The sequence below is a fragment of the Poecilia reticulata genome, linkage group LG15 (assembly GCF_000633615.1).
Source record: "Poecilia reticulata strain Guanapo linkage group LG15, Guppy_female_1.0+MT, whole genome shotgun sequence".
Classification (NCBI taxonomy): domain Eukaryota; kingdom Metazoa; phylum Chordata; class Actinopteri; order Cyprinodontiformes; family Poeciliidae; genus Poecilia; species Poecilia reticulata.
Window position 1 is genome coordinate 3,894,105 of NC_024345.1, and position 15,440 is coordinate 3,909,544.

General features: G+C 39.0%; 1 protein-coding gene across 8 annotated transcripts in view; it reads right to left on the reverse strand.

The window, feature by feature from the left end:
* The window catches only part of ccdc88ab (coiled-coil domain containing 88Ab), a 70,005-nt gene that overhangs the window by 38,533 nt on the left and 16,032 nt on the right, over positions 1–15,440 (reverse strand). For all 8 annotated transcript variants that reach the window (XM_017309029.1, XM_008428753.2, XM_008428750.2 and 5 more), the window contains exon 4: positions 5,724–5,793. In XM_017309029.1, the coding sequence (XP_017164518.1) occupies positions 5,724–5,793 (70 nt within the window). The remainder of the gene's footprint in view (positions 1–5,723; positions 5,794–15,440) is intronic.

Sequence of the window (15,440 nt, forward strand, 5' to 3'; positions counted from 1 at the left end):
AATTACAGGCCTCTCTCATCTTTTTAAGTGGGAGAACTTGCACAATTGGTGACTGACTAAATACTTATTTTCCCCACTGTATAGTCATTCTTATCAAAGTGTCTTGAATAGGAATCAAATAAACAAAAAAATCATATTTTACATTTCTTATTTCAAATTGCACTTAATATGTCCACTTCAAAAATACACCTGAACACCGCCACAACACTGTCGTGTGTGATGCATTAATGTGGTAACATTCATGCATCACCAATTCTCTTGTTTTAATGTAAAATGCTCGGTGCCTACTGCCATCTAGTGATAATAAAATTACATGATTACGCTGCTAGTCACAACTTCAGCAAAGACACTCAAAGATGGCATTATTTGCAGATAATCAATTCGTTTTCAAAAAATCTTTTAAGACCAATTACCGTATTTTCCAGACTATGAGCGCACCATACTATAAACCGTACCTTCAAATTTTTTTTAACTCCCCCCCTGGAAACTTGCATATATCAGCCGCACAGGACAACAGGCCGCTGGTATCTCTGCCGCTCTCTGTTTCCCATAAGGACCCAGCAGAGGGCTGCGTCCTAATAACTTCTGGATATGTTAAGGACGCAGTTCTCCGTCTCCAAATCCGGTTTTGTTCACGCCGAGTTTACGTGCAGCGGCTTGATTTCCCTCCCGTCCTGCCAGATCGATACTCCTCAACTTAGAAGCTGCATCATACGAGTTTGAAAACATTTCTCTGTCGTGCCTGCTGCTCGTTCGAAATGAAAATTAGCGCGTTCTTTGATTTTCAATTTTGACTTCCAATGATTCACTTCCTGCTAAAGAGCTGAAGAGTTGAAGAAAAATCCACAGAGAAGTTCAAAGTGTAGGAAAAAAGTAGTGGCTTATAGTCCGGAAAATACGGTAGGTGAAATTGGATCATTTCCACGGCACACCTGACGATCACTCACGGTACACTAGTGTGCCGCGGCACAGTGGTTGGAAAACACTGTTATAAGACAATAAATCTGACAGATCGGTTGACAATTATTATATTTTGTTGTTTACTGTAATAAAACTTAATCAAGAGACGAAAATTCACCAGATATCACAAACGAGTAATTTCTCGTCTTCGTCTCTTTTCACTTATCGATTGTAAAAGGATGGAGCGTTTGTGCCTCCAGGCACGCTCCCAGCAAGTTTATCTGCACAACATGGATGGATATCAGCCAGAGCTGACATTGGAAGAACAGGGTTGCTGCTTGACAACAGGAAACATGACAGATACCGATTGGTTCATGCATATTCACACTATTCTTTGTGAGGCAGGTTTGTGTTAAAGTTTTGGCATATTCCAAACAATTACCAGAATTACCAGAAAATAAAAAAAACAGATTTGGTCATTTGATAATTAAATCCATGTATACATGGAATGTTTTTTCCATCCGGTTCAAAATACAATTAAGAAAACGTGATTTTGGCGTATTCATCTTTGCCCGAATGCTTCAAAGTTGTCTTCATTTTACTTTTTCCTGATAATTTACATTTGTTTTGTGTTGTAAAAAAACATAGCTGAAGAAAGAACTTTAAGTACTGTATTTTCCACAATATAAGGCGCACCTTCAATGAATGGCCTATTTTAAAACTTTTTTCATATACAAATCATATATCATATTCTATGTGCCTTATAATGCGGTGCACATAGAATAGACGCTACAGTTAGGGTTGCCACCCGTTCCGTATTGAACCTATACGGGACGCGATTTGTTCCGTACTCTACAAATGTGGATGTGTAAAAATAAAGAAGTGGTCCCTCAGTACTTTATATAGTAGGCTGTCATTGTTTCACCAACGGTGTTGGTGTTGCAATATTGTGCCCAACTGCTTTCTGGGTAACACAGACCAACCGACACGGTGCCGCCGCAGTCTCTCTCTTCCCCCGCCCTAATAGCAAAGTATTAGGGACGACCGCTCCAAGATGGCCGCCATATTTCCTGCGCCAGAGCAGCCAATGCGGGGGTCTACTCTTATATTATGTCTATGGCTTACCGTAGTTGCTAGACCTGTTGTGGCTCAATATTGGTCCATATATAAGGCGCACTGTCGGCTTTTGAGGAAATTGAAAGTTTTTAGGTGTGCCTTATAGTTCGGAAAATACGGTAATGTTCATTTAAAAGCATCTAAATAATTGTTAATGTGTTAAAAGTTGGCACTTTTCCATTTAACCAAATCAAAGGACTCTGGGATTAGCTCAAAATCTGGAGCAGTTACGCAGCTCAAACTTGAACTCAACAGATATTGATAAACACAAAGTGAATAGCTTGTAAAACTAGTCCGTTTCTGAATATTTTAAGTAAATGTGTAAAGCCAATTACACCAGTACCTTATTTATGACATGAAATAAAATATGTTCCATATGAATTTTTGCAGATTTGAGTCTAGAAGAGCAACAACAAGTAAAACGTCCCAAACCTATAGAGCTTAAAAACCCTCTATTAAAAACCATAAAAACCTATTATAGTCAGTGAAGGGATTTAGACCAGCAAATCTACTGGAGCTACTCAGAAGAGATAAGGAACCCCGCTGGATAAATAATTTATGGGGTTTGAAAGGAGGAACAAGAGAGAGAAGCAGGCAAAAGGCAAGATAAAAACAAACGGAGACAGAAGGAGGAAAAGCATCACAAGCTTAAAAAAAAAAAAAGATAAATAGAGAGACAGAGCAGCAGCAGGGAGGCAGAGAGGCAAGGCTGAAAATAGAAGAAATCTCCCTCCAGAAGCACAAGCTGAAGGCTTAAAGGAGGCTCCATTGTCTCACTTCATACCTCATCTGGTCTGCATCCCTCTTCCGCTGCTGCTCATACATTCATTTCATCCATGTACTCTTTGCAGCACACATCCACCCACCCGTCCTTCCTTCCCATAGCATCGTTACACAAAAGCTCCTCCTTCAGTGTCGCCACCTGGACTAAGCCTTCTGCCCCGTTTTGATCCTCTTGGCAGGAAAACAGAGGTCAAAATCAGTTTGTGAGGATGTAGGGAGGGAGGATGAGAAGAAAAAAAAGTGTTTGTGGGCATGTGCAGTTTATTGCTACAGCACCGTTTCCTCAGCCGTGACAGATAGTCATTGGGAATAAGCAGACCTCTTTACTAGTGATGACACAGTTATTTCCAGGCTAATATTCATTTCATCCCAGAGAGAGAGAGAGAAAAAAAAACTGATCAATCTTAGTTTGGATTATTTTAGGGTATTTGTGTGATGGAAGATGAGGTACAATGATCAAAGTCAATGGTTGCCATAGACAGCATTGTTTATTGGAGAGACTTCTGTCGTGTCTATTCTGTGTTAAAGATACACACGAGAATAATTAAGATCTCAAAATATTCAGTTCTCACTTTAACAGTTTTCTTTCTTTTATAAAATAATTTATGCAAACCTAGAATTGTTGATTTCTAATGTGCTTTTTGAAAGAAAACAAGAGAAAGATGTCAGCTACAGCCCAGGCCTATACAACAAGAACAACAACCTTTTAAATGCGTATTAAAAGCATTCAAGATGTCAGGTTTTTTTAAAAGAAAACATTTTAAAAGAAATTTAACTAATTAAGTTTCAGTATTTACAGTAACAAAGGGTAATCTGGCATGTACGGGTTCTGTACTCACACTGACTAAACAGTACTTGCAAGCAAAGGAGTGTGTGTGTCTCACTGTGCGTGTTTATGCAAGGCAGCCGAGCCTAGCTCAGACTCAGAGCCTTGGGGGGATCGGGAGGGTGTAATACAGTGCATTTCCACTGTTCACTGTGGTAAGGACACCCTTCCCCCAATCGCCAACCAAACGCACACATGCATGTGCTCACACACACTCAGCACTGTCCCCCAGCCCCCTCAAACAGGAGCATAATAAAAGCCACATGGCCGATGACTTTCAGCTGGCAGCCAGCGAACCCTCGCTTCTCATTCGCTCCTGGTCTGACCGATTATCTGACAAGATAAAGGTAAAGGAGAGGCAAGTCTTTAAGGAATCTGATACTTCCTGTCTGCCCCCCCATCTACCGCACTAGAGGCTTCACGCAGAGCACTGGCCTGGTCTGGCTTTGACTACTCGGTGGCTGTAGAAAAGCTTTAAAATATAGCATCATCTTCTGAACTAGCATTTTTAGAAAAAGTGTACAAAGAGACAATTGGGATTCTCCTGAACGATACCAGTTTCTGAGGCTTTATAGTGGTTTGTTTATGGTGTGAACACAGTTCGACATCACAACTGGGCATACAATGCAAGCATGAGACAAATGCCCTTCCGTCACTAAGGATTGTGGGATGCGGCAGAGTAGATAACCTTCAGTAGCTAGCCAAAAATAACTGGTAGGCTCACATGGATGAACAATGAGGTACGTCGCCTCATTGATTTTTACAAAAAAATGACATTTTGTCAGCTCCTACTGCTGACTCAACACTGAAGCAATCAAATTGTTCAAAAAGCAGGTAGCAGAGATGGAGTTTGATTAGTCATGTAATTTTCAAAATGTCTTAAAACCCATTTGATACACTGCCTGGACATTTATTTGAAATGGTATCCAGAAATGTAACAGCTGTAAAAGAAGTCAAAAACATGACGCAGGTGAGTAGCATGAGTGCATTACCTGCAGCTTCCATTGTTGAATTATTTACTTTTGGAGTGAGTGAAAATTGAAGAGGCGAATAAAGAGTGTTGAAACCCCAAAATACCAATGACTGACATGGTGAAAGTGTGACGAAGGAAGCCAAGGGAGGAAAGAAGCCATTTTATTTGCTTAAAGAGTCATAGAGATCTTTCATCAGAGTCTGAGTTGAGCATGGAACAACTCACTGTTTTGAAGGGCTGATTATGAACTGATGAACACAAAGTCAATGAACCGTTCTGTTGATGATTGTGCTGGCTGGTAAACAATTTAATCAGCGTTCTCCTTTTATCTAACAAACCTTTTAACACTCTGTTTATGATCAATTTCAAACGCCACCTGCTTTTACTTTTGTTCTCCTCAAAGGTTTCATATTGAGATATCAGGTAGCAGAAAGGCTGAGTAGGTCAAACTGCTTTAACATGTTTTTATGACACTGAGCACTTGATACTGCGTCACTGCTGCCTAACGCCACTCAGACAGATCACATAGCGTGACTAAGTCAGAGGGTCAAAGGCGTACTACAAACTGATTGGATGAATTTAGCATTTCGGGTCAAAGAACTCCACAGATTTGGCTTGCTGTAGCATCCCTGCAGTAAGTACATAGTAACCGACAAAGGTAACCTGAAGCCAAGCAACTAAACTGTCCATTTTCAATCACCTCAAAAGCAGAATTAGCTCCCCCCCCCAACTTTCTTTTTAGTCCTACTATTTACCACATAAAGTCCAATTGTTACACTATATAACACAGTATACACAGTATAACTTATAACTTCTGAATTATCCACTCATTAAAAAACATATGGAGACAGAGATAAAAGTAACTGTAAAATTAAATCCTCTGGCAAAGAAGAAAACATCAAAGCACCAGATTATTGAAAGCAAGTCTGTGGCTTTATTTTAAATGAATAGACGAAAGCTATGCAAAAGTGTCATGTCTTCATTTTGCGCTGCTACTACACTCACTACCTGCACTGCTGAACCAGAGAACTGCCTTGGAGTACTCAAATAAAACCTGTACAGCATTATTCAGACAGTTTACCTGTGAAATCGTGTCATTGTGCTGTCAATAAAAACTTTACTCACCAGAGAGTGGGTTCCGGCCCAGAACCAGAACATTTGGCAAAGGCATCATCACCAACTGCTGGAGACTCTCCTGTGGCAAAAAGGTTAAAAACTAAATTTAGATCAAGCTTGTGAGACAAACATTATAAATGTAAAAGTTAAACTCTACAAAAGTTCTTATAAAAACATATTTAATGCCGTTTTTTTTTTTTTAGATTTTTGTTTTTGTTCATTATCTGCTGTTGCTACTAAAAAGTCATCCAAATGAAGACATAAACCAGATAACTAAATTGCTTCTTAGGAGGAATTCTGAATGATTTAGGGAACATGGATTATGATTGCGATGCTTCTAACACAATCTGAATATTTTGCACACCATCATCTATGTAGGGACGAAAAGTGTTTTTGTGAAAATTGGAAATGCGTCTGAAAAATATGCATTCCAAACGTTCCTCTAATATTCTGCTAGAAAGCCAAATTATATGATATTGTGAAACCTTTATGTCCATGTAATATATACATGTATATAGAAAAATCAGCATTCTGCATTGCCAATGGTCATACACAAAGTTTTCCAACATTAACTCAAAATAAAGATTTTTATTATAAAAGCAACTAAAACTAACTAAAAAAACTAACAAAAAACGAGCGCTGTATTCAAACCTGCCTTCTTTAAAGTTAAAATAAGTCAACCACCTTGAACATTTCATTGTTTACTTTTTACCTACAAGCAAATGTGATAGTCAAAATCCCATCAGCAGTTCTTAATGTTGAGTATTTATCTCGACATGTTACATCAACCAAATACAGTGATGATGAAAAGATGTAGCTGTGATTAAAACAATGATCCTGGCAATAATAACTCAAACCACCATCAGGTGTGAAAACTCAGACAGATCGACTCCACAAGCTTCTGTCAGGATAATCACCACAAAACAGGCAGTCACAGTTTATGTCTCACAGAGAGACATTTGGTGTGTCTGACAGCCAACTGACCATGAAGTCATGACAGCAGCTGGACACACACACACACACACACACACGCACACACACACAAATAACCAAATAAAGATTTGAATCAAAAGTGAAAAAGTTTGAGGCAAAAATTACTCATTCCCAACTGTGTAACATTGTATCCAACACCAAAATAAAAAATACTTATCTGTCATGAGAAGTAACACACAATCTCCAAACAGCTGTCACAACAACACACACACACACCTGCCCCCTTCTCTGGCAGTGTGTATTTGCAAAGTATGATATGAACACAGCTGTGCTTTCTGTCACTAACCAAATACATAAGATTTCAGCTGGTCACAACATGCCACAGTAAATGTACATCTGTCACCAAGTCAGAAATCCTTTCTGAACACACCTGCTAGATAATCCTGAAACAAAGAGCAGCATTGGTCGCCTAGCATCTTAACATACTGTGATACAACACTTATCTTAAACCCTTTACTTTCTCTTTAAGACAACCTGCTAATTAACATGCTGCACACTATGCAGAATGTACGCTTATCATTTTAACGTGTTAATATTCAGTCAATAAGCCAAAACTATGAACCTTACTTTCCAATAGCAATTCAGTTCAGCTAAGTTTGAAATAATTTATGCTTTTCTGTTATGAATAACACCTGAGACTAGGCCTGTCACAATAACAAATTTTGCTGGACGATTAATTGTCTAAAAAATTATTGCGATAAACAATAATATTGTTTCAAGACCTTTTGACACTGATTTAATGGAAATGACTAATAATGCAGGCTGCACAGTGGTGCAGTTGGTAGAGCTGTTGCCTTGCAGCAAGAAGGTTCTGGGTTCAATATCTGGCCCGGGTCTTTCTGCATGGAGTTTGCATGTTCTCCCTGTGCATGCGTGGGTTTTCTCCAGGTACTCCGGTTTCTTCCCACAGTCCAAAAACATGACTGTCAGGTTTGGACTCTCCAAATTGCCCCTAGGTGTGAGTGTGCATGGTTGTGTGTCCTGTGTGTCTCTGTGTTGCCCTGCGACAGACTGGCGACCTGTCCAGGGTTGTACCCGGCCTCTCGCCCGGTACGCTAGCTGGAGATAGGCACCAGCAACCCTCCCAACCCCACTGAGGGACAAGGGTGTAAGAAAATGGATGGACTAATAATGCATGCGATTTCCTGCCATGGATAGATGCACTTTATTTTCAAAAGAACACAACACTGGAACTGATAAACTAAATCAGTTCCAGTGTTAATGGATTCTCAGTCTCCATTAACAAAAAACGTACTTGAATAAAAACTAAACATAAAGCCAAAGTGGAAATAAATACTGCATTCAACCAAAAGAGTGCAGATTATGAAGTCTGTATACCATGTTGCCCTTCAGTAATCAGTAGATTCAAATAGAGAAGATGGGCACATTCGACTATCTAATACAATGGTTCATACTACATGACTTTTTGCCCCTATTTTCCCCTTATGACAATCTTAGATCGGTCAACGATCTAAGATTGTCGCTGGTGATTTCGTAATCGATCAACCTATAGTGTGAGGTGTGTTACGCTAGGTCGTCGTGGCCGCTCTGATCTAAATCAGGGGTTTTCCCCGACTGGGAGCTTTAACACTGAATGTGACAGGTAGCCAATCAGAAAGCGCGGATTCACCTCCTTGCTTTCTGAGGGGCAATTACGGAGGGGAATCCCAAACAGCTGACATGGCTGCAACCCGAAGTCCAGCGGACATCGGAGATATGTGGAAACAACATTAATATTTATTTAACATTTTGTGCAAAGAATATAGAAATGACAAGGGGAGGAGTTGGAGCCAAATTGCTACTGCAGTTGATAAACCCAGTAACTTCTCAGCTGCTCTTCGTTAAAGTGACATAAATAGGTTATAATGATTTTCATTCAGTCAGGACTTTACCCGACTCTAGCAACATGCATCACAGGTAGATTCTAGGAAAGCATTGATTAATGCCTGGTTTTAAAATGAATTAACTGGACTTGTAGCCATTATTTTGTGCCCACGTGGCTGAACATCACACGGCACGACGAACCCGATCGAACCGTTATACCTAGGATTTCTGTCGGCTAATGTGTGGTCTCTGGTTTTGAAAATGGGCCGACAACTCGTGTAGTGTGCGCTGGACATTACACAAAGGAAATGAGGAAGGGAGGGGTTACTGGAGAGCACCGGACTTGAGCCTTTTTTCATTCAGTGCCATCAACAGAAAGAAAAAAGGCAGGAAGAGACGATAAAGCCGATAATTAAAATGAGGTCGATAGGTTTAATTTATTGTGCGATTAATTGATTTATCGTTTATCGCGACAGGCCTACCTGAGACACGTTTGTATTTTACATATTTGAGGTAATTTCGTAATATCCTACGTGGCACGGTCAAGACCCCTCATACTGCCAATGCCTACATCCAATTCTACCGCTCTTATTTCGCTTCTCAATCAGCTGCACTTGTCTGAGTGATCTGCAGGCTGAATCGATTGGTGTGTTGAAAAAGAGCTCAGATACTTTTACTTTCATCTTCAAACATTTTCTAAATATGATTTCATAAGCCTCGGTAGAGGTGGAACACCGATTTGATGTCTACTTAGTCTCTGAAAAATATTCAGCACCGACACCTCAAAGTTCTGCCATTAAAGATTTTCACTTCACACCTGAAGTGTGTAAAATGTGTAAAGAATTATCATTCAGCCTTACGGAGAAGTTAATTTTAACACTACTGGACTTTAAGGATCTAGGAATGGATAGAAAACAATAAGATCAAGTGAAAGTCAACTCCTCTTTGGCATTACATCTTAAAAGTGATACAAAGGGTACAGCCTGGACTTGGATAATGGTGATAATGTGCTGTGAGGATTAGTCGCAATAAAAAAGCCAAAGCTGAGACACGCCAATATAGATCTTGACTTGTCTAGCAATAGCTTATATTTCATACATAAAACATGACCGAAATGGGAATAACAACCACCACACTGAGCATGTGAGGATATACTAAGGCTTTTAAATAAAAAGCGTACTGCTCTGCTGAGGCCGTCACTGCAGAGATGTCTTTGGCTCGGTCAATATTTCAGTCTCTCCAATGTTCTATCTAGTTAATCCTGTCAATGCCACACTGGGGGGGTGTGGAACAGCCAGTGCTTTGTGTTGGAGAGAAGCATGTGAAAATGTAGATAAAAATGAAATATGGAAAAATTGTGAGGTGCTAAACCCATCACGTGTCACTCCAGTACTGCAGGACAGCCGTTACTATCTCTGTCCACATACATCCATCCGTCCGTCGAACACCATCCCCCCCTCTACTCCGACACAACGTTGCTGTATTATTGATTCCTGCATCATTCAAGGCTTTTCAACACTGGATCCTCTTCCAACCCACAGAGATGTTTACACAGACTGATTAAATGAAGTCCTGGTTAAAGGGCTGATTCACAACTCCGTGTGTGCATGGAAACAAGCTAGCTTTGGGAAATTTATCGTCTCAGGAAATTCTGCTCATCTACAGAAAGTCAGGGTAAAAATAGCTGTGGATGATATGAATGCAGCATTTTGATCAGTCCATCTCTTCAGGTACGTTTTGTATTATAACGAAAATCTCATCGATTATCCTCCATCCCATTCTGATGAGGCATTCTTTTTCTTCTACAACAAAAACAACCGAGGCAAACTACACCTGAATTATTAAGAGATTCTCATTTTGAACATCTAGTCATATACACAGATTCAAACAGCATAAAGCAAGGGCCATGCTGTGTTTAATGTTAAATTCAGTAGACATGGCGGTGTGTATACAATTCTTATTTATTATTTTAAATGCAGACGGGTGGAAAGATTACAAAGTGGCTGTGTTTCTACTGGCCCAGTTTGCCCTCCATAACAAACTCCACCTTTCCATCCCTCCACCCAGGCACAACTTCCGCTAGCGGCAACGCTTTAACAGGGGACTAATTGTACAACTACTCCATGAGAGAGTGTATGTGTGTGCCTGAACCCTGAAAGCTTGAATCACACCCATTCTGCAGACATTGAGAGTTACCATAGAAACGAGGAGATGGGTTTATTCTCCCCATGCTAGAGAGCCTCTTGCACATGATACAGTAAATGTACACACAAACACATGTGCGCACACACCGGCAAGCTCTCATGACCACTGCAGACTGTAAAAAGACTGCAGCAATTAGGAGATCAAAAAGGTTATTTCCCCACCAGCAAAGGGAAGAAACATCCTTCTGCTTTTTCTAGTGTAAACATGCATATTCAAACGCAGATAAGTCATCGCACTTGCACAAGTCCTCACTGCATCCCCGTGAAGTGAATCAATGCAAAGAAAGCTTTTTCAACAGGACTATAAAAAAGGTTTAGGAAGCAAGCCATTATCACTTCAGGCCTTTACAGGAAATCCAACTAGCACTTCCAAGAAGAGATGGGTAAGCTGGTAAAACTATCCGAACACACCAGCTGCCAAAAACCAACTAAATGAATTTAAATATTTGCACTATTATAACATCAAGTGAGAAAGAAAAAATAAAACTCAAATCAACAAACTTTCTACTTTAATGGCAAATTAAAATTTCTCATAAGATCATTCAATATGATAAAGGTTTCTCACTTGAGAGAAACCAACAGGCAGATGGGCACCTGATATTTTACACGAGGAGGTGGAGGAAGCTGGTCATTAGTATCTAGTTTCTTTTGTATTTCTATGGTATCTATTAGCTAGAAGATGTGTTTTACAACACAGCCCTGAGGCACAATGAGTGGAGTGGTTGTGGCAGGTGGGCAGGGGAAGTCTGACCTCTTCAAATTCAACCCATCACCCAAGGGCTCCGCTTCACACTGGCTGGAAAAGTTCACACAATCACAATCTATCCAAGTCAAGGTTGCTAGTATTCTCTAGCATGACACATTTTAATAAACCTTCGAAGCCAAAAAAATAAATTAATATTTGCCTTTAATACTCAGTCTCAAGTCACATGGTTCTGCATTTGGCTAGCACCCTGATTGGCATGAATGGAACAAAACGCAAACAGTGACTGTAACTTTAAACTATGCCAAACAGATGGTTACATTTCACACAGATGTTCTCAAATTGACAACCAAAGAGACAGACAGAGATAATTGGTCAATTTTAACCATGCTCAAAAAAAGCTGGCAGCTAATCTTTAGTCTTGCTTTGTTGCCCACGCTGCACTATGATTTCATTTCTTTATGTTTTAGTTACACAGTCGCTCCCGAGAAGGCAGTGGTAGTCGTTAGACGTAAACAGTCGACCAAATGCAAACATATTCTTTTGGCTGAATATAAATCATCAATGAAATCAACATGGAGATTTAGTTTATATTCCAGGCATTCATTATTTGTTCAGCAAAACAAGAACCCAGCTTGATGTTTCCCCTTATTACTGTGAAATGGTTTCATTTTAGTATATGGGAACCAGTGCCGTATCATTACTGCCACTAATTCCGCTTCAAAGCAAACACAAACTAACTGCATGCAGACATATTCAGCTCCAAGTGAAGGCTGGGATTGCGTGATGATATATGTGGGTCGTTATTTGTGCCAAAGTTAAACTAAACATGCAGTCGAACAAATATTATTATTATTATTATTCTACAGATGTGTCCAGGAATCACTGAATTTATTTCTCTAAAGCATCTCTTTAAAAAAAAAAAAAAACACTTGATTTAGAAATGCATGTTATTAGGAATGTCAATCAGGATTCATTTTGTATGGGAAGTTGAATTTAATAAAAGGATTCAGAAATACCTTGGTCAGGGTCTCGATTCAATCAATGAAGTGTTCTGACAAGAAATAGAACATAAGAGACAAGCTAGTCCTCCTTAGTCGAGCTTGTAGATAATTTAGAAGTTCTGCCAAGTCCCATCTACTACTAAAGTAACAGAAGTTAGAGGAGACCACTTGTCATCCTCTTCTCACTAAATCAGACTGAAAATCATTTAGTATCATTAAATATTCAGCTTAAGTCATATCAAATACATTTTCCAAGAAGGTATGCTGCTTCACATCACCAAGTTGTAGAGATTAAGTTCATGCAGACTTATTCTGCTAATTGTTTTAATATTAAGTAAGTAAATAAAGTCACATCAGCAGGTCTGGCTACTGAAATCCATTGCTACACTCTAAGCCTTAAAAGTTAATTAAATGGATGTGGTTTTATATCAAACTGTGATATTTGCTGCTTTGCTGAAATTCAGGACCAAAGCAAATAGATGGTCACTGAAGCAATGATCATCTGCTTATTATTTCTACAAATAAATAGACTTTCAGGATGGATTCATATAGCTACTGTATAGCTATATAGAAAACCCCTAGCCAGTTAGCTGACAACAAAAAAAACTCAGACTAACATGTGACTTTGCATGACGACATGCAGTTAGCCTGCAGCTGTCAGCTTGTGCCCTAATAAACTTGTTTAACCACCGATGCTGGAAAGTCAAAAAAGGAACTGACAGGCTTTTGCAGTTCGTGTGAAATACGGCAATAAAATGCGTGTTGAATAAAAGGTTAGACTAGGGTAACGTCAGCAATTTAATAGGGATCTATAAGCATTTGAAACAAATGAAGGGTCTAAAACTGAAGTTTAACCAAGATTTATCAGCTAAATTGCAATCTCGCCAACATAGTAAACCAGTACGAAGCATCAAGCAGTTTTCATAAGCCACCATGCGATATTCAGACTGATCCTTGCAGAGATTCAAGGAGAGACGTAGTTTGCATGAATAGGGTTCTCTGTTACAATAGTCAAAACACAGCTCCCAGCAGTTATGCCACACCTCAGACTGAAGAGATGGGAAAGAGGACAGACATGCTTTTGATTCAACCATAACATCTACAGCTTTAAAGATGGGACCACAGACAAACGTTACCGTCTAAGAGATAAACGTATGCAAGTTTTAACATTTTACAGATCACAAACTGTACAACTATACACTGTACAAAAAGTTAAGATGACATGTGTCAGTCTGAATAGATAATTTTGACAGTGAGTGAGACCAGATTGTCTTTGAACACAACTTTAAAAACCCCATAATGGAGCTTAGAGAGAGAGAGAGAAAAAAAATAAGTTAATGCTCAAAGATTTGAGTTTATCTGGCTTAGACTCTGTGCTACATTCTGCCTGAGAATGCCAAACCAAGGCCACTAAATTAAAAAGAGGCCCAGCATATATTTGGACAAACCACTGAGGCTTCGAACTCTTCAGCGGACTAAGCCGTGCAAAAATCAAAGGAAAAATGACCAAGCAACTGTAAACGTTAATACACTGCTCCAAAATAGTGCTGAATTTTATGAAAATGTGTTCCATTTTACAGAAAATGGGACTTCAGCATTTTAACTTCCATTAAAAAAAGAAAAAAGGGAAAAAAAAGTGCAATACAATTTATACGGGGAGGCAGGTCACAGCTCCCCCAGTCTTGATCTGTTTACCAGATTCTGAAATCAAAGAGTAGAGCCTGTCTAGACGTAGACGACCTCCTACACAATATATCTTAACTGGGAGGGAAAAACAATGATTTTACACCAAAATGACACATGATGTGGAAACACTCAGCTCAGCCCAAGAGAGCTCATTTTATGAAATGTAAGCCGTCATTATTGAATTTCTTGTCAACCTTCACTCATCCTCATACGCTCTCAATACAAGCTCCTAAAATTACACACAGTACAGAGATGAGAGGAGGAAGAAAGAGTGGGGGGAGGTGAAGGACAAAGAACAGACCCAGGAAAGGTCCTCAACTGTCTGCCTAGAAGAATCCAACAAACTTAATGAATTAGGTTTCCTCCCGACACCAGAAGATCCTTTAGGGAGTTGGCAAAGACTCAGATTTAATGAAGTCAAACAGCTTTTGACATCAGTGCATTTTTTGGTGGCATTTACAAAGTGCTGCTGACTTGCCTAAATCTTTAAATGAATTACTTTCCATTATCTCCCCCATTTTAATTAAAATTAATTACTAAAATGGAATTGTGCAATTGATTAGCTCTTTCTTTTAGTGCAGAGTATAGAAAAAGTAAATACATTAGAACAAGCACAGAATGAGTCTGGCTTTGCAGATATCCCTATGAAAAGAGAGATGAGTTTTTTGTAGAGGAAGTCACAACAAAATTCAAGTTTAAGACGATAGAAATGAAAATAAGAAAAACGTGTCACCATCTGCACAGCATGTGTTGTACCACCATGCACAGAACATAAACAACAACAAATGTAAATAGAAATGGGCCTATGTTTTTAAAATGTATGGCTTTCAAACTGCTTCTCGACTGGCTCAATCCTTTACAAACATAATCTTAGATAAATGATGCCGTTTGAAAATATGTTTGGTTTTATAAATTAGGGATGCACAGATCCATTTTCTTCACTTTCGATACCGACACAGATGTTTGAGATTTACCATCAGCCAATACCGATCTGAGACAGAAAAGAAGTCCGTAAAAACATTTCTTTATAAAACAAAAAAAAAAAAACACAGACAAATGCTGTAAATTATAAATTTGATAACTCTGCACCAATACAGCACACTTAAATACTTCAACTGCTTCACCAGCTTGGTCATACATGTAGAAACAACTCAACTTTAATTTGTTAAATCAGTAAAATTAGAAGTATAATACATGCTGACAAAAACAATATATCGACTACCTAGGTCAAACATAAAAAAACTGCAACAAACCTTTGAGATAGTTCTGAAAATCCAATTAGGAATTCTAAATATGATGTAAAAAATAAATA